This window comes from Acinonyx jubatus, chromosome A3, assembly GCF_027475565.1.
Source record: "Acinonyx jubatus isolate Ajub_Pintada_27869175 chromosome A3, VMU_Ajub_asm_v1.0, whole genome shotgun sequence".
Lineage (NCBI taxonomy): Eukaryota > Metazoa > Chordata > Mammalia > Carnivora > Felidae > Acinonyx > Acinonyx jubatus.
The window spans coordinates 22,900,064-22,919,079 of record NC_069388.1 but is presented as its reverse complement, the minus strand read 5'-3'; the positions used below and the strand labels follow the sequence as shown (position 1 = coordinate 22,919,079).

The 19,016-nt window shown below is 38.9% G+C and overlaps 1 protein-coding gene across 6 annotated transcripts in view; it reads left to right on the top strand.

Moving 5' to 3' along the window:
- The window catches only part of PHF20 (PHD finger protein 20), a 170,045-nt gene that overhangs the window by 93,909 nt on the left and 57,120 nt on the right, over positions 1-19,016 (top strand). For all 6 annotated transcript variants that reach the window (XM_015070956.3, XM_053200000.1, XM_027069976.2 and 3 more), the window contains 3 exons: positions 2,924-3,037; positions 4,171-4,359; positions 4,886-5,065. In XM_015070956.3, coding sequence (XP_014926442.1) covers positions 2,924-3,037; positions 4,171-4,359; positions 4,886-5,065 — 483 coding nt within the window. The remainder of the gene's footprint in view (positions 1-2,923; positions 3,038-4,170; positions 4,360-4,885; positions 5,066-19,016) is intronic.

The following is a 19,016-nucleotide window of genomic DNA, read 5'->3' as shown; positions in this document are numbered from 1 at the left end:
GGATGTTTAACTGAGTTTTGCTCTCAAAAACTAAAGCATGCTGGCATTGTCCCTAGGCCTAATGATGGCCTAGACCTGTACTGTCCAGTATGGTAGCCACTGGCCACAGGTGGTTATTGAGCACTTGAAATGTGGCTAGTCTGAATTGAGATGTACTGTGAGTGTAAAATATACTCTGGAATTCAAATACTGGGTGCAAAAAAACAAAAGGAATGTAAAATATCTCATTAATCATTTTTTTTATGTTAAAATGATGTTTTTGGATGTGTTGGGTTAAGTAAAATTATAAATTCACTTTTTTTGAACTAAAAAATTGAAAATTACACGTATAGCTTGCATTTGTGGCTCTCCTATTTCTATTAGTACGCGTATAAATTCACTACTTCCTCTACAGGGTTCTGGGAGAGAATTAAACCCCACTGCCCAAGGCATCCGTAATGAATTGACATCTCCATGCATTGAGAATGCTACTAGTTATAAACCATCCTTGGGAGAATTGAGAAAATTATCTCTGTGTTCTGTGTTCAGATGAGGAATCCCAGTTGAGAAAGTCTGGAGGTTTTAAACCTCTGGGCAGTGTACCGTGTTAAGATGTAGGATGTGTGTTATGCAGGCCTTTTTATTTAAGTAGGAGAAGGGCACTTGTGCAAGAAGAGGTGGAAAATGAGAACTAGTGGAAATCTAATGTGTCCTCATCTCAGCTTAGGAAAGCATGTCTATGAGAAGTGAGTGCTCTGAAACTGATTCCCGTTCAGCTGTTCATGCTCTGGCTTATACCCTCCCGAAAGTATATACTGGGGTGGTTGCACTCAACGTTGCTGACTGCCGCTTTGAAGCCACTTGGCTTCACTCAGATTAAAAAAGGTGGGGAGGCATTCAGTTTATTGCTTTTATTTTGTAAGTGTAAGATCTCATATCAAATAGGATCGATTTGATAGAGAAATGGTGTTTTCCAAGTTTGCCTCAGGCATTTCTCTCCAGTCAGAATCTCTGAAATTGTTAATAGCCTTCCCAGAGGATTCTTATTGTAAGAAGAGTTTGGAAAACACTACTGTTCTATGTAGTCAGCCCTGGATTGTATGTGGTATCAAAGTAAAAATGTTTGTCAAATATGTCCTTTGTAGTTCAAATCTCCTTTAAAAATTAATTAGCACAAGTTCATTGACCCAGTGAAGCATTGAGCTCTCTAAATTTTACAGACTTAATTGGAACAGGATCTGAGCTATTTAAGGAGGGTTGTTTGTAGTTGTGTTTAATTTGGAATGTTTGTGATTTCCAAGTTCTAACCACTTGGAACAAAATAATGTTGGCATATTGGGAAGATTGAACACAGGAAGATCCAAGAAGTTTAGCACACTCTTCAGGTTTGCCTCTTCAGACCTCAGCCCTGTCTCTTGTTTGGTTTTTTGACACGGCCAATCTGAAGCTACTGGTCTTCAAGGAGTCTTCTTCTCGCGCGCCCCCCCCCCCCCCTTACTCCTTTTCCCTTTCTTCTTTTCTCCTTTCAGCCTTCATCAGACACTGCGCCCCGCCCTCCCCCCCCCCCCCCCCCCAAGCTCTATCTTCCCCACAAGCTTCCTGGTTTCATTTCTTTTTGTTTTTTCTTCTGCCTGTTTTGGATTCTCATCTTTTGTGATTGGGGAGAGCTTCTTAAGTGTTGGGTTTAAAAATAAAGAGTGAGTACTATCCAAGGGTTTAGAGTCTGCACTGCTAAATTGTGTCAGAGCTGGATTTGTTGCGGATCAGCAGCCTTGCCTGGAACACTGACTATCAAATAGCGTAGTCTCCTGAGATTTTTCTGGAATTGTTTTTAAGAGGTTATAAATGTTGACATTCTTTTTGGTCCCTCACAACTAGGACCAATGCCAACCTAACTAATTTAGCAAGTAGAGATTGAAAACAATACTCAGGCTATAGTCCCAGGTATACATCTTAGGAATTAGCCTGCATGGTGAATTTCCTGAGTATTGGATAAATCAAGTTTTGTTTTATTTTAATGTTTATTTATTTTTGAGAGAGTGCAAGGGGGGGAGGGGCAGATAGAGGGGGACAGAGGATCCAAAATGGGCACTGTGCTAACGGCAGCGAGCCTGATGTGGGTCTTGAACTCACGAACCATGAGATCATGACCTGAGCCAAAGTTGGATGTTCAACTGACTGAGCCATCCAGGTGCCAGAGATAAGTCAAGTTTTGGTGAGGAGATTTGATGGTGGTAAAAATGACTTTTTTATTGCCCTTGCACTGTCATTTTTTTTTTTTATTTTTAATTTTTTTAACGTTTATTTATTTTTGAGACAGAGAGGGATAGAACATGAACAGGGGAAGGGCAGAGAGAGAGGGAGACACAGAATCTGAAACAGGCTCCATGCCCTGAGCAGTCAGCACAGAGCCCGACGCGGGGCTCGAACTCACGGACCGTGAGATCATGACCTGAGCCGAAGTCGGATGCTTAACCGACCGAGCCACCCAGGTGCCCCTGCACTGTCATGTTTTAAAGTAGTCATGTTGGGGTGTAGGGTTTTAAAGAGAGGATTTTAGGAGAGAAGTGTATGTAGAGCTGAGTCATAGGAGAAACCAAAAAAAGAGATGAAGGAAGGGGCGTTTGGCTGGCTCAGTCGGTGGAGCATGCGACTCTTGATTTTGGGGCCTTGTGTTTGAACCCCACACTGGGTGTAGAGATTACTTAAATGAAGAAATAAATCTTTAAAAAAGAGAAAGATGAAGGATGTCAGTCTACAGGTATCAGCATCTCATGTTAAAGAAGTAGTGTCTTACCCATTACACTTTTGTTTTTTTATTAGCCTTTTGAGGGTCTGTTTATTATGTGAGTGTGTGTGTGCATGTGTTTTATTTATATATAATCATAAGGACTGAGCACTAAGAAATTGCATAATTTTTTTGTGTGTTTTATATACACTGTAGCTGTGGATTCAAACTCTCAAACTTTGCAACCAATAACATTGGAATTGAGAAGACGGAAAATATCAAAAGGAAGTGACGTCCCATTAAAACGTTCTCGGCTTGACAAAAATTCATGTGAGTCTCCAGTTTGTGTATGTGCGGCTAGAACTTGATGTTGATTGGGTTAGTTTCCCCTGTACTCCTGTTGTTTCCTATTTTCAATATATAGACTCTAATGCTGTTTTTGATCACAGGAGCTCATGTGGATGATTTGGGTTGGATCAGAAGGAGTTTTGCTTGAAGAAAAATAAATCCCAAAGCACAAACTATATTAATGTTGGGCTTAGTGGTGTCATCTTCATGCCCATAAACTACATTTCCATTGGAAATTTAATGGTTTAGGAAGGGACGGATTTCATATGCTAAGTGAAACTTTAAAAATGCTATTTATGGGGCACCTGAGTGGCTCTGTTGGTTAAACATCCTACCTCGGCTCAGGTCATGATCTCGTGGTTCGTGAGTTTGAGCCCCATATTGGACTGTCTTGTCAGCATGGAGCCCACTTCAGATCCTCTGTACCCCTCTCTCTCTGCCCCTCCCCTTTACATGCATGCTGTCTCTTTCTCTCTCAAAAATAAACATTAAAAAATCTTATTTATTGATTAAAAAGTGCTTTGGCTCTGAAAAGGATTTGTAATGGTTCTAAGGCTTTATAAACTTTATTGACTTTGAAAATTAGTACACAAACTTTTAAGTTGGGATGCCCTAAAATAGAACTTAGTTGTCAAGGTAGGGTGTGACCTTGGGGCACCTGGGTGGCTTAGTTGGTTAAGCATCCGACTTCAGCTCAGGTCATGATCTCACAGTTCGTGAGTTCAAGCCCTGCATTGGACTCTGTGCTGACAGCTCAGAGCCTGGAGCCTGCTTCAGATTCTGTGTCTCCCTCTCTCTCTGCCCATCCCCAGCTTGTGCTGTGTCTCTTGAAAATAAATAAATGCTAAAAAAAAAATTGAAAAAAAATGGATTAAAAGATAGGGCGTGATCTCAAAACAAATTTTCAAACCATGAACAAGGATAATTCTATCCTGGCAGAGAGACTGTGCCTTTACTTAAAACTACAAATTAAGAAAGGATATTTCCTTTTATTACTGGCCTAATATTTCAGAAGTCTCTAAGCCCTTGTAGGGGTAACCAGCCCAGAAATTTGGAATAGCAGAGTTATTTCTTCTTCTTGGGTTCTTGACTATGCCTCTCTTAATGGTTTATAGCCCAGGAAAAGTCAAAAACCTACTCGGAAACCACTGACAAAGACTTATCGAGGAGACGGTCCTCCAGGCTGTCCACTAATGGGACGCATGAAATCCTAGATCCTGACTTGGTTGTATCAGATTTGGTTGATACGGTTAATACTGATCCTTTGCAAAACACATCATCCATTAACAAGGAATCTGAAGAAGGTGAGTCAGAATCTGTTCTGGAATTGTCTTACCAGCTTGCCTGTCTAGGAGAACCCATCTAAATCATTGTATACTACCTTCCACAAGTTTTAGATGGTGTTGAAATCAAATTTTTGAATGAGTTGCAGTGTTTATTATACTATTCTTCACTGATGATTCAGTAGACGAACTTTCTGTACACGTTTGTGATTGGTTTTGCTTGTACATGTCTGAATGTTTCATTGGAGGTACAGTGCTTGAAGAGTCCTGTCCCTCTGTCTGTCTTTCTGGTGCTCTCTCTCTTCAGTGCTTCTGCCTTGTTGTTAACACTTCGAGAAAAATATATTCACTTTGGTCTCTTATTAGCCTTTTTCTTTGAGATGCTCACAACTCTGGCTCTATGTGCTGGAACCTGTGAATGAATTCTTGTATGCTGCGAGGTGCATGGCTTCCTATCAAAAGTCCCTGGATTTCTTAGTCTGCTGTGGGACTTTTGGTTGATTATATAAATGTGTATGTTCCCTAGGCTTTCTTTTTTTTCTTCTAGGTCAGTTGAAATCTCCTTTGGAAGCTGACCAGGTCTCATCTGCATTGACTTGCCACTCCTTTGGTGATGGATTGGGGGCTGCAGGCTTGGAGTTGAACTGCAAGTCAATGGGAGAAAACAGCATGAAGACAGAATCGGCTTCTCCTCTTGCTGAGTTACAAGAGATTTCTACTGTGGCAGGTTCCTATTTAGTGTTAAGATAATTCTCTTCTCTATATGCTTTTGCTTCTGCTTTGTGAACTAAAACAAAAGACAAGACTTTTCTAATGATGTTTTTTCACCTTTTATTAATAACCTTTCCTTATTTTAATGCTATATCCTTTTCATTTCTGATATTGCTAATTTGTGTTCCATCTCTTTTGATTAGTATAGTTAGGGATTTATCAATTTTGTTGATAGTTTCAAAGAACCAACCTTTTATCTTAATTTTCTCTATTTGTCTTTTTAAATGGTCATTGATTTCTATTGCGATCTTATTTTCTTCCCTTACATTTTTCTAGAAACTTAGGTCATTGATTTTAGATCTTCTTTTCCAGTATTAACATTTAAAATTACAAACAAAATAAAATTACAAATTTCCCATTAAGCACTACTTTAGCTACATCCTACAGATTTTGATACGTTGTTGTATTTTCAGTTTCTTTCAATTTAAGATATCTTGTGATTTATTTGCTGATAATGGCTTACTTTGAAGCATGTTGTTTCATTTCCTAATATTGGACTTTTTAGAGATACCTTATTGGTACTGATTTCTAATGTAATTCCATTGTAGTCAGAGAACATACTTTGTAGGATTTCAGTCTTCTAATATTTGTTGGGATTTATTTTATGGCCAAGCATATGATCTGTCTTGGTGAATGTTCCATATATATTTGAAAAAAAAAAATGTGTGTGCTGCCATTTTATATCTGTTCTATCAGTTACCAAGAGAGGGGTGTTAAAAATCTCTAACCATGATTGTGGATTTGTCTATTTCTCCAAAGAATTCTGTCAGTTTTGCTTCATGTATTTTGGAGTTTTGTTATTAGGTGCATATGTATTTATAATTGTTATGTCCTCATGATGAATTGTCCTCTTTGTAATGTGAAATATCATGCTATTTTTCGTAATAATCTTTGACTTAAAGTCTACTTTACCTGCTATTAGTACAGGTACTTTTGCTTTCTGTATGCACGGTGTATCTATTTCTATCACTTTTCTTTCTACGTAACAGTGTCTTTAAATTCAAATTGTGTCTTTTATAGGTGGCATATACCTATTTTGATTTTAACTGCAGTGTGGAGTCTGTTTACATTAAATATGAGTATTGATATTATTGCTTTTAGGTTTACTACCATTTTGCTTTTTGTTTCCTGTTTATCCTGTGTTTTGTTCTTTTCCTCCCTTCCTGTTTTTTTAGGTTAATTGAATTTTTTCAAATTTCATTTTAATTTTTTCTATTAGCTTCTAGGTATACTTCTTAGAATTTGTTTTAGAGGTTAGTGTAGGAATTATGATATATATCCTAAGCTTTTTGCAGTTTACTTTTAATATTGAACCACTTTATCTAAAACGTGTAGTCATTGAATCCTTCCCTCTTTTGTGCTCTGGTTGCCTCTTGGAAGCTGTAAAAGCCACAGAACAGTATTATAATTTTTGCTCTTAATAATTCTGTATTACAAAGGTGATGAAGACACAAGAGTCTTATTTACGCACATATTTACCATTCCCACTTCTTCATATCTTCCTGAAGATTACATTTCAGCCTGAAAACTTTCCTGTACTTTTTTCTTGTAGCGTAGGTTTCCTGGTGACAGATTCTTTTGGTTTTTGTTTATCTGGACATGACTTTATTTAACTTTCATTCTTGAAGGATATTTTCTTCACTGGGTATAGAATTTGGGGTTTACAATTTTGTTTTGTTTTTCTTTTTAAGTACTGTAAAGGTGTTGTTCATGGTCCTCTGGCCTCTGTTGTTTGTTTCTTTTTCTTTTCTTTTTCTTTTTTTTTTTTGAGACAGAGAGAGACAGAGTATGAGCAGGGGAGGGGCAGAGAGAGAGGGAGACACAGAATCTGAAGCAGGCTCCAGTCTCTGAGCTGTCAGCACAGAGCTCAACGCGGGGCTCAAACTCACAGACTGTGAGATCATGACCTGAGCTGAAGTCGGACGCTTAACCGACTGAGCCACCCAGGTGCCCCTGGCCTCTGTTGTTTCTGAAGAGAAGTTAGTAATCATTCATATCATTGTTTCTGTTTGTAATGTGTTATTTTCTTTTTGGTTTCTTTTAAGATTTCTCTCTCTTTGCTTTTTAGCAGTTTGACTATAATGTATTTAGCTTTTGTGTTTTTTTTTTTTAAACCTACTTGAGAGTGAGTTTGAATTTGAAAATTAGTGGTTTTTGTCAAGTTTCAACCATTATTTCTGTGAATATTGTGTCCCATTCTCTCTGTCTTCTTTGGTGATTCACATTATGCTTATGTTAGACCTTTTGATATTGTGCCACAGGTCCTTGGGATTTGTTGATTTTTTCTTTTCTTTTTCACTCTTTTCCTCCTCTTTTTCCCCTCTTTTTCAGATTGAATAATTTCTGTTTTCAAATTCTTTCTTCTCTTGATTCCAATCTGCTCTTAACCCCATCCTGTGAATTTCTTTATTTTTGATGCTTTTTTAGTTCTAGAATTCCCTTTTTTCTCACTAGACTCTCTGCTGAGATCTTGGGAGTCTGTATATTCATTATGAGTGTAGTTTTTATAGTTGCATTAAAGTCCCCGATAATCTACCACCTAGATTATCTTGAAGCTAATCTCCATTGATCTTTCTCTTGACTGTAGGTCACATTTTCCCTTTTCTTCATGTGTCTAATGTTTTGGATTGCATCCTGCACATGGTGTCTGATATGTTGTAGAGCCTGGCTTATGTTATTTCCTCTGAAGAATGCTGATCTCTTTGTTTGAAAAGGCAATTAATTTGGCTGAACTCACATTCCAAATTCTTTTTCTCTGCAGGGGACAGTAGCCGAAACTTTTGCTCAGTTCTTTTAGCTTTAATTGGGCTGCTTGAAACTGTTCATTCAAAGATCAGCCAGAGATTTAGGCAGAGTTTATGTGTAGAAATTGAAGCCACCCTTTTGTGACTCTCTTCTTTTTTAGGACTTTCTCCCTCATTTGCCAGCTGTTGTAGTTGTACTGAAGTTTGCCTTTTGTTTCTTGAACCAGTAAGTCTAAAGATGTCTTACTTGAGTTTTAGCTGCCCAGTGTTACTGACTGGAGCCTGCCTTTAGGTGAAAAGACTTAAGAGATGGGAAAGTTACCTAGTGCCCTTCTCTTATTCCAAATATACAACTCCTGTTTCTGCCTGCTTTTTGTTGCTCTTTATTGCCTTTTCATATTTGTTTTTAAATATTTTTTCCAGTTTATAATGGTTGCATGCAAAAGGGATGTTCTAGTATGAGCTATTCTATCATTACTGAAAGAGAAAACTTTACGTTATGGTAATAGACAGCTTAGGAAGTTGTACACGTTTATGTCTACACAGAGATTTTTTTTTTTTTTTTAAAGTAGTGATTGCTTGTTGCATTAATAGCTACTTGGATGTTACATTTCTATAATGTTATGTTTGTGGTAAATGTTCAGAGTCTGGGATGGTGCTGACCATGAATAAATCTTGATCTTTGCCTTTTAAAGTGAAGAACATCTAAACCACTTTTTTGTGTGTATGTGTATTTATTTTTTATTTTCCTTTTAAAAAAGCAGTAAAAAAATAATATATACTGTTCATAAAAACGTCAATATAGAGGTATTAGGAGTTAAAGTGAGAAGTGTCTTCTATCTTGCTCCTTTTCTCCTTGGATAACCCTCTTATTATTAGTTTGTTATTTTTCTAGATCCTTTTCTATATGTTTATAGGTAGGGAGGCAATTAAGATTTTATTATTTAATTTAAATTTAATTTAATTTAGATGTAATTGGGTTAATTCTAGGCTTATTGTTTTCTGACTTATTTTCAGTTTTCTTGAGATCTATCTTTGTAAGTACACTTGTTTCATTCTTTTTAATGATAGAGTAATGGTGTCTTGTAAGAATGTTCCATCATATATTTAGCCATTTCCCTTTTGACAGACATTTAGAGTGTTTCTGAGCAGTTGATATTTCAAACAATGATGGCAATGGTATTCCTTGAACATACATAAATATATATCTGCACTGTATATACACATATATTTTAAATTTATTTTGAGAGAGAGAGAGTGCACAAGTAGGAGAGGGGCAGAGGGAGAAGGAGAGAGAGAATACCATACAGGTTCTGCGTTGCCAGCACAGAGCCCCATCTGAGGCTCAAACTCAGGAATCATGAGAACATGGCCTGAGCCGAAATCAAGAGTTGGATGCCTAACCGACTGAGCCACTGAGGTGCCCCACCTTGAACATGTATTTTTGACCACTTGGTGAATAGCCTTTAAGGATAACTTGCTGTGAGTGTAATTGCTGGGTTTGAGAGAATGTACATTTTCAGTTGCATTAACAAATTACCCTCCAAAGACCATTCTACTTAATATTTTGACCAAGGGTATGATAGAGTACATATTCCCTTACATCATTGCTTTCTATGGATATTATACATCTTTTAAATTTTCTTTATGTTAATATTGGAAATAAGACTTTGTCTTTTAAGCTCTGTGTTTTTTTTAAATGGGAGTAATCAGTTTTTCATGGGTTTATTGAATATTTTAATCTTTTTCTGTAAATTGTCTTTATTGCATTTTATTTGCCCATTTCCTCTTGGGTTGTTTGTTTTTATTATGGATTTGCCAGGTTTCCTTTGTATAGTTTTGATGTTGATATTTTGTCTTTTCTATACATTATTCTTTACATTATACTATAATGTATTCTATACATTATACTTTAATTTCTCTTGGTCATTTGTCTTTTATATATTGTAACTTACAACACTGAAATTAAAAAAAAATTTAAATGCTTATTTATTTTGAAAGAGAGAGAGAACGTGTGTGTGAGCAGGGGAAGGGCAGAGAGACAGGGGGAGAGAGAATCGCAACCAGGCTCTGTGCTGCCAGCGCAGAGCTGGATGTGGGGCTCAGTTTCCTGAACCATGAGATCATGACCTGAGCCAAAATCAAGAGTCAAATGCTTAACCTACTAAGCGGCCCAGGTGCCCCTGAAATTAAAATTTTAAATGTACTGTATTTTCCTTCAGTATTTAGAAAAAATAGTTATGATCATAATATGTATATAATAAATATTATTACATATGTATTTTATCATATTAAAAAAAAAATCACTGGAGCACCTGGGTGGTTCAGTCAGTTAAGCGTCCTACTCTTTTTATTTATTTATTTTTTTAACGTTTATTTATTTTTTGAAGGAGATAGAGAAGAGGGGCAGTGAGAGAGGGAGACAGAATCCGAAGCAGGCTCCAGGCTCTGAGCTGTGAGCACAGAGCCCGATGTGGGGGACTCAAACCCATGGACTGTGAGATCATGACCTGAGCTGAAGTTGGATTCTCAACCGACTGAGCCACCCAGGTGCCCCTACTCTTTATTTATTTATTTATTTATTAAAAAATTTTTTTAATGTTTATTTATTTTTGACAGAGACAGAGCACGAGTGGGGGAGGGGCAGAGAGAGGGAGACACAGAATCCGGAGCAGGTTCCAGGCTCTGAGCTGTCAGCACAGAGCCTGATGCGGGGCTCGAACCCACAGACTGCGAGATCATGACCTGAGCTGAAGGAGGATGCTCAACCTACTGAGCCACCCAGGCGCCCCTTATTTATTTATTTTTGAGAGAGAGAGAGAGAAAGCACAAGCTGAGGTGGGGCAGAGAGAGAGGGAGACGCAGAATCCGAAGCAGGCTCCAGGCTCTGACCTGTCAGCGCAGAGCTGGACACGGGGCTTGAACTCACAAACTGTGAGATCATGATCTGAGCTGAAGTCGGATGTTTAACCATCTGAGCCACCAGGTGCCCCAAATACCCTACTCTTTTTTTCTTTTTCTTTTTTTTTTTTAAATTTTTTTAATGTTTGTTTATTTTTGAGAGAGAGTGAGAGAGAGTGTGAGTGGAAGAGGAGCAGAGAGAGAGGGAGATACAGAATCTGAAGCAGGCTCCAGGGTCTGAACTGTCAGCACAGAGCCCAACATGGGGTTCGAACTCACGAACCGCAAGATCATGACCTGAGCCGGAGTCGGACGCTTAACTGACTGAGCCACCCAGGTGCCCTCCAAGCATCTTACTCTTGATCTTGCCTTAGGATCAAACCCTGTGTTAGGCTCTCTGCTGACAGGACAAAGCCTGCTTGTGATTCTCTTTTCCCCTCTCTCTCTGCCCCTCCCCTGCTTGTGCTCTCTCTCTCAAGGTAAATGAATAAAGACATTAAAAAGGTCACTTTAATTATTGCATAAGTCACCATTTAAAAATTTTTATGAAATAAAAAATGTTTCCTACCCATAGCTCATACCCCAAAGTTCTTGATCAGCATTCATCTTTAAAAAATTCTTCTCTAACGTCTTTTTTTTTTTCTTCCCCTCCCCCATGGACTTCTGTTAAGTTTCTCAAAAAAAAAGAAGTTAGAGAGGGAGGGAGCCAAAGCATAAGAGACTCTTAAAAACTGAGAACAACCTGAGGGTTGATGAGGGGTGGGAGGGTGGGGAGGGTGGGTGATGGGTATTGAAGAGGGCATCTTTTGGGATGAGCACTGGGTGTTGTATGGAAACCAATTTGACAATAAATTTCATATTAAAAAAAAATTCTTTATTTTGGGGGCGCATGTTGGTTAAGTGTCCAGCTTTGGTGCAGGTCATGATCTCATGGTTTCTGGGTTTGAGTCCTGCGTTTGGCTCTGTGCTGACAATGTGGAGCCTGCTTGGGATTCTCTTTTGCTCTCTTTCTGCCCCTGTCCATTCTTTCCCTCCCCTCCATTCTCTTTCTCTCTAAATAAATAAATTTTAAAAATTTGTTTATTTTGTAAAATTTGACTTATCATGAATTGAAATGGGTAGAGGAAGGGAGAAGGGAATTAAGTGTAGGTAAAATTTGGCATTTCCTAGATGTCTGTGAAGGTCTAAGTAATAATGGGGTAGCTCTCTTCTAGACTCAACTGTATCCTGAACTAGGGCAGACTTAATGAGGGGAAGACATGGCCCTTTGGTGAATTTAGCCAGAAATAAGCTGTGGAATCAAATCTCGTGAGTTTTGATTGATGACATGGTTCTGGACCTGGAAAGTGTTCTTTTGGCAAATATAGATGGTCTGTAACCTTCTCCCTTTCCAGTGTGTGGAGAGTATGGGCTCTATAGTTCCCAGAGCAGAGCTTATGTATGTATGAGCCCAGAGGAAGAATGAAGAAGCTTGTGGAGGTTTGCGGGTTGCCCATTGTTCCTTGGAGAAGAATATGCTGAGAAGTTCTTTTAGTGAGAGCCTTGGGGAAATGGTAAATGTTAAATGAAGTGGTCTTCCTGCACTTAGGGCAGAAAAGGTGAGAAGAGATTCTGCAGACATGGGTGTGGAAGCTCCGGTTGCACATCTTTTCTTGCTCAGTTGGAATATCCTGTGAACCTGCTAGATACCAGGCACTGTATTGAAATAAGTAACACTGACACAAGATTGGTATGACTTAGTGCCTGCCTGAAGACCATCTCAACCTGGGAGATACTACATTTAACCTGAATCTCGATGGGTAAATAGTACTGTCCTGTGAGAAATAGATGGGGGCTAGGTATTCCAGCAGAGTAAACAGTATGAGCAAAGGTATAGCCCATTTCCTAGTGTGTTATTTTACTGGAGAGAAAGAGGGTAGTTGAATATTTGGTGATTCTGTATTTTGACGCTACATACTTGTGACTTCATTTAGTTTTAGCTGTCATGAAATCTGTACATCTGTATCCTCATTTGTGTTACACTAAATATGTCTATAATTTATATGTTTAACAATGAATATAAGATTTGAAATTCTTTGCTTTTCTTTAGAAGGGCATATTCCAAATATTAGGAGTAGTGTAAATTACAAATAGAAAAATTTTACTTTGTTAAAAGGTGAGTGACGGACGTTTAAATAGTTTTGTTTTTAGTGGGGCTGTTTATAAAACTGACACCACAATGACTGTATGTCTTCAGAATTGCATACTTTTATTTGGATAATTTCAATTGGGGTGGGTCTTGCTGTATTGTACAGGGGTCTTGATAGCATGCCGTGTGGTTAACATAAATGTTATAGCAGAGGAGCTTTCTGAAAATAGTAAAGTGAGAGTACTCACATATTCACTCCTGGCTCATCCATGGTGCCTTTAGGTTGGTCTTTTGTCCTGCTGGGTCCAGAGTGTTATGCTTCAGCCTTGTGGGCTCTTGGGTGTAAGCGATCTCCCTTTTCTGGCCGAGCCTTCTGTCAGTGGCAGGGCTTCTCTCCCCCCAAGCTACTTTTCTGTCATGTGGGGGAAAGGGACTTGATGTACAAATGAGGTGGAAATTTAATCTCAGAACTTGGTGTGGAGAGCTCTAGATGGCAGCCATGTTCCTTATAATTCAGCAGACTAAGCTCTTAAATTATATTGTCTTGAAGGTGGGGTTATATTAGACATCACTGGAAATTAGTAATGAATTGTTCCTACATCACCAAGAAATATGCTGTGCAGAGGAGAGGAGTGAGGAGGTTAGGTTAGAGGCTAAATTCAATGCCTGTTTTAAGGTTAATTCATTTTGTGGTGTTTGGGGCTCGTTCCAAAACACACACATGTACAGTTTCTGTTGTGTCAGTTAATTTAGCTGTGTTTCTGGTTTGTGGGGGGATGGAAATAAGATCAAGTGAGAGTAGGACAGATGAGCTTTGGGAATCGATGATGGTAAGATTTGATGTCTTCTTTTGCCTCAGGTTGCACAGGGCATTTTCTGGGGAATAATTTTGCAACCAATGTAAATAACTGAAGCACTTGCCCATTTTCTAAGCGTTTATAGTAATGGTAGAGGTCAGATTACCTTGAGTTTGAGCTAGGAGGAATAAGTGCTCTGAGCTATTTGCTTTGATGACTTAGAAGTCAGAGGAAAATGCAGTTGAAATTCTGCTACTTGGGTAGGCATTTGTTTAAGTTGTAAAATAGAATTAGAATAGATGCCCTTAGAAGTTCAGAGATCTCAGATTATTCTCTAAATCTGGGCCTAGCCTATTTGGTCATACTCAGGTTACCAGAGCCTTTTGAAAATGGGCTGCGGTCCATTCGTTTTAGTCAAGAGTATTTATTGTCTATGAAGTGCCAGACTATTCTAAGCTCTCTCATTTGTGAATATTGTACATGAACCACAAAGTAAATAGGGGAGAAGACCTAATAGAAGTTATAGGCTTATTCAGCTTTTTTTTTTTTAAACTATGTACCTGTTAGAAATGGGATATTTGCTGCATGGTTTAGGTCAGTGATTCTAACCCCCGGAGTCTTGATATGTTGTCAGTTATAAAATGAGTAGGAAGTTATTTGTCACTAAAATACTGAATGTTTACAAATGATTTACTTGTAAGTTAACCAGGTAAGTTTTAGAGTAATGCCTATAGTAGTTTTTGCAGATGATTTATTTTTAAATTAACCAGGTTTAATTTAGTTAATGCCTACAATAGTTTAGCTTTTGTGCACTTGTGTTCTCTTATGTTTTCTTGAGTAAAAGAGTCATAGGGTAATAGCCATTGTAGTTTGGAAAGTTGTGTCTGTGGTTTGCCATCAGGCATGTTTTGGTGGAGAATTGGTTGAGAATTCATTGTTTTGAGGTTAGAGAAATGAATGAGACATCTGGTCAGTGCCCTAGGTCTTTCTGTGCAGGGGCATTGATAAGGCTCCAGGTGCCTGTAATACAGGAAGTAAGGTGGCATCATAAGAAATACCTAAAACTATGGGAGAGAAGACTGGCAGTAATAATGTGTGCTTGCCACATGAAAATTGAACTCAGGACTCAACTTGAGTCCTTACTGTATGCCCAAGGAGCTCTGCTAACTGTTGAGTATACAGAGATGAATGGGGCACTTGTGGTCTTAGTGTTCATTAAATGTTATTTGGATCTGACTCTGGGGGAGAGGTGAAATTTAGGTTGGTGGTTTGGGGGCAGGGGTGGAAGAAGGTGGTACTTTCACAGGGCCTTGAAGGATGAGTAGCAATTAGGCATTTGGAGATGGAGGCAGAGCAACATCAACAGTGTAATCATAGAGCCTTTTCTGAAACTGTTAGGTGTGCTTTCTGACTTAATTGCAGGCTTCCTGAACTGGGTTAAGGCTGAGCTGATTAGTTGCTGCTAAAGTGAGGTCAGTTGCTTTGAGGAGTTGATGGAACTACTGACAGTGCCTTGTTCTCAGAGAGGGGGCTAGCCCTCAAGTGTTCACCTGGATCTCTGTATTGGTAAGGTTGCTTTCCTCCTACTTAGCTAGTATTCTTTGGCCTTATCTTATTTCCAAGGATTTTTTCTGAATTGTTTGCAAATAAGTTGCAGAATTCTGCTTCTAAATACTTTGGTGTGTATTTCTTACAATACCATGATACAATTCTCAAAATCAGGACCTTATTCGAACTTCACCAAGGATTTTGTTGGTACATTTTACCTTATTTATGGAAGTGATCTTGTCTTCATTCAGTATACTCTTTTTGGGAACTTGGTTTTTTTATATTCATAAATTAGAAAAGAAATCCAGAAGAGAATAAGAATAATAAAGCTAGCATTCATGTCTTGCACTGTCCAGAAATGTTGGTATTTGTTCATGCATGCCACAAGTCCTTACATTGGCCTGTAGTGACCCTGCTTCTTCTGGTCACCTGTTACCTCTCTTCACTCTCTCCTTTCTGCTGACTTTGCTGCAGCCACATGGCCTTCTCCCTGTCCTGCAAGCACAGCAGGTATGCTCTTACCTGTCGGCTTTCGTTTTGCACACTTTTAGTGAACATCTTTTTTTTTTTAATTTTTTTAAATGTTTATTTTTGAGAGGGAGACAGAGACAGAGTGCAAACTGGGGGAGGGGCAGAGAGAGAAGGAGACACAGAATCCAAAGCAGGCTCTGTGCTGACAGAAGAGAGCTAGATGCGGGGCTCGAACCCCAACCGTGAGATCATGACCTGGGCTGAAACCAAGATTTGGACGCTTAACCGACTGAGCCACCTAGGCACCCCTCACTTTTGTTTTCTTTTACTTGGTTTTAATTTCTCCTGGCATGTATTATTTTTGACACTTATGGGGGGAAAATCTGCAAAATGACTCTTTATAAAATAATTTTTTATTAAAAAAATTTTTAATTTAGAGAGTAAGAGCATGTACACGTGGGGGAGAGAGACAGAGGGAAGGAGAGGAGGCGGGGAGAAAGAGGGATATAGAGAGAGAAGGAGAGAGAGAAGGAGAGGGGAAGAGAGAGAGAGAGAGAGGGAAAATCCCAAGCAGGCTCCACGCTAAGCATGGTGCCCGACATGGGGCTCGATCCCATGACCCTGGGGTCACGACCTGAGCCAAGACCAAGAATTAGACACTCAACTGACTGAGTCACCCAGGCACCCCTAAAATAATTTTTTAAAAGAGTCCCAGCTGCCTTAATTCAGAGTAGTTATAAAAATTCATCAAGAACTAATACTCATAAAGAATTAGTGTTCTGATTGTAAGAAATCACATTTCATTTTAAAAATCAACATTAAGAAAAACTTGCTGTCTCCTCATTACTCAAAAGTGATGGTTATACTAAGTCCACACAGTCTGGGATGACCTTTTGTTCTTGCTATGTTATGTTTTTCAATAAAAAAATTAATAAATAACTGAAGTGATTTAGTTAAATACATTAGAAAACAAAATAAAATGCCTTTTCACATTAATTTTCAAAACAGATTTTTTATCTGTTCATATATGTTGATATTTTTAATCCCTGTATCCAACAGGAATCTTTAAAAAAAGAACCACTGCATCAAAAATTAGGACTTACTTGGGGGCATTTGGGTGACCCAGTCAGTTAAGCATCCAGTTTCGGTTCAGTAATGATTTCGCAGTTCGTGAGTTTGAGCCCCGCGTCGGGCTCTCTGCTGTCAGCACAGAGCCTGCTTCAGGCTCTCTCTCCCTGCCCCTCCCCCACTCATGTGCACAAGAGAAAAGAATCTTTAAAAAAAAAAGGACTTACTTGAAATTTTGTTTTGAAAAGAGTTTTCAACATTATGGCAGATCTAGAAATATTTAAGCTGGGCAATCAATCAATAATGCTATTCATCATTTATCAACTGGGAGTATCGAGGACAATCCGTTCCTAGAAGTGCCTCCCTGAGCTCAAAGAAATCTGTTATATAACTTTCTGTGTTTTCCTAACCTCCTCCAGCTTTCCTTTCTTCCTCCCAAAGGTTTGGTACCTAAGAAATGCTCAAGTAATTGACTTGAATTACTTGAGGTAATGGAATGAATGATCCAATTAATTAAATATTACTACTTAACTGAAGAAATAAGTCTTCCAATAGATCTGTTTGCTCTGGTCAAGTATAAAAGGTATTCAGTAGGGGCGCCTGGGTGGCTCAGTTGGTTGTGTGTCCAACTTTGGCTCAGGTCATGATCTCACGGCTTGTGAGTTCAAGCCCTGCATCGGGCTCTGTGCTGACAGAAGAGATCCTCTGTCTCCTCCCCCTGCCTCCCCCGCTCGTGCGCGCGCGCGCTCTCTCTCTCTCTCTCTCTCTCTCTCTCAAAAAAAAAAAGAAAACAAGTGAAATGTCCTCCTTTATATGGATAGCATTCTCACTCTTGAAGGAGCCATGGTACAATTTGGTGTATGGCCGGCCTGCCATCCTTCCAGACATGGTTCTGGTGCATATACAAACATACATGTATAGGGATAAGTTTTAAAAAACACAATAATGGAATCATATTCTTATACTATTTGATGGCTTGCCATTTTCATTTATGGTATTTTTCCACATCAGTTCTTATCTCCTTTCACAATTACATATAATTTATTTTATTGTATGGGTATTCCATGATTTATTTAACTATGTCCTCCTGAAAAATATTTAAACTCTTTCTAATTTTTCACTACTAATTCTGTCTTATGGGCAAAGAGCCTAATACTTGGCAAAAGGAGTGACTTAGTCACAGTTGCACATTTCCTACTTGCTGGTGATACAGTCTGTGACTCCCATTTTCCAACTGAGTGCCTAAAGCCCTCTGATGAGATGTTGGGTGCTATATAAATTGAGAAGTGAACATAGTCCCTGTCTTTAGAGAAGTTGCGTAGTATGTGACACAAGATTCCCACAGCTCTTGAAGGTACTTGTTAAAGTAGTGTGTATACTTTAAGAGGCGTAGTAGGGTGGCCAGGTTTGAAGAAGAGTGTGTGGTACAAGTGATGACAGTACTCCAGACAGGATGGTGCTTTTGGAATTCTTTAATTTGAGGGAGGAAGATGTGTTGATCTGGAAATGGAATGATGTTTCTGGTGTTTCTTTTGGAACATGGATTTAGTGGTGAGTACAGGATGATCTAGAAAGATGGCTGGGAGAGAGAGAGTTTTGTTGAGGACTCATTCATCAGGAATGTATTATGTAAGTAAGCAGGAAGGAGGGCAGTATCATCGTCAGAAACATCCAACAGGGTCCCTTGAGGTCAGGATGCTGTCACATTAGTCACTCTTTAGTGATCGTGTCCTGAGCTGGTGCCAGTCTTCGAATTTCTAGCCTGGGACGGAGTCACAATCTAGGAAATCTGTGTGAAGGAAGCTCTTGAACAGCAGGAGGAGGAGCCAAGGAAGGCAGCACACCTCTAGTCCGGAGAGGCATTATCAGCTCCAGACACAGCTCTGGCATTTGGGGCAACTCTGCCATCTTGTGGAATAAATGCTCAGTGATTTTTGTGAGCACTGAGTGCAGAGGTTTGCACCTAGGGGATAGCCTTGGTGGGGTGGTTTTCCTCCCACACTTAGCTATTCTGTGTCCTCAGAGTAGTTTTCCTGTGTATATAGATTTTTTCTGCATATATTAATTTTTTTTAATTAAATAAACTCTGTCTCTAACATGGGGCTTGAACTCACAACTCCAAGATCGAGAGTTCCAACTGAGCCAGCCAGGTGCCCGTCTGTAGATATATATTTGTCTATTTTTGTTTTTTTTTTTTTTTTTTTTTCCAACGTTTATTTTATTTTTGGGACAGAGAGAGACAGAGCATGA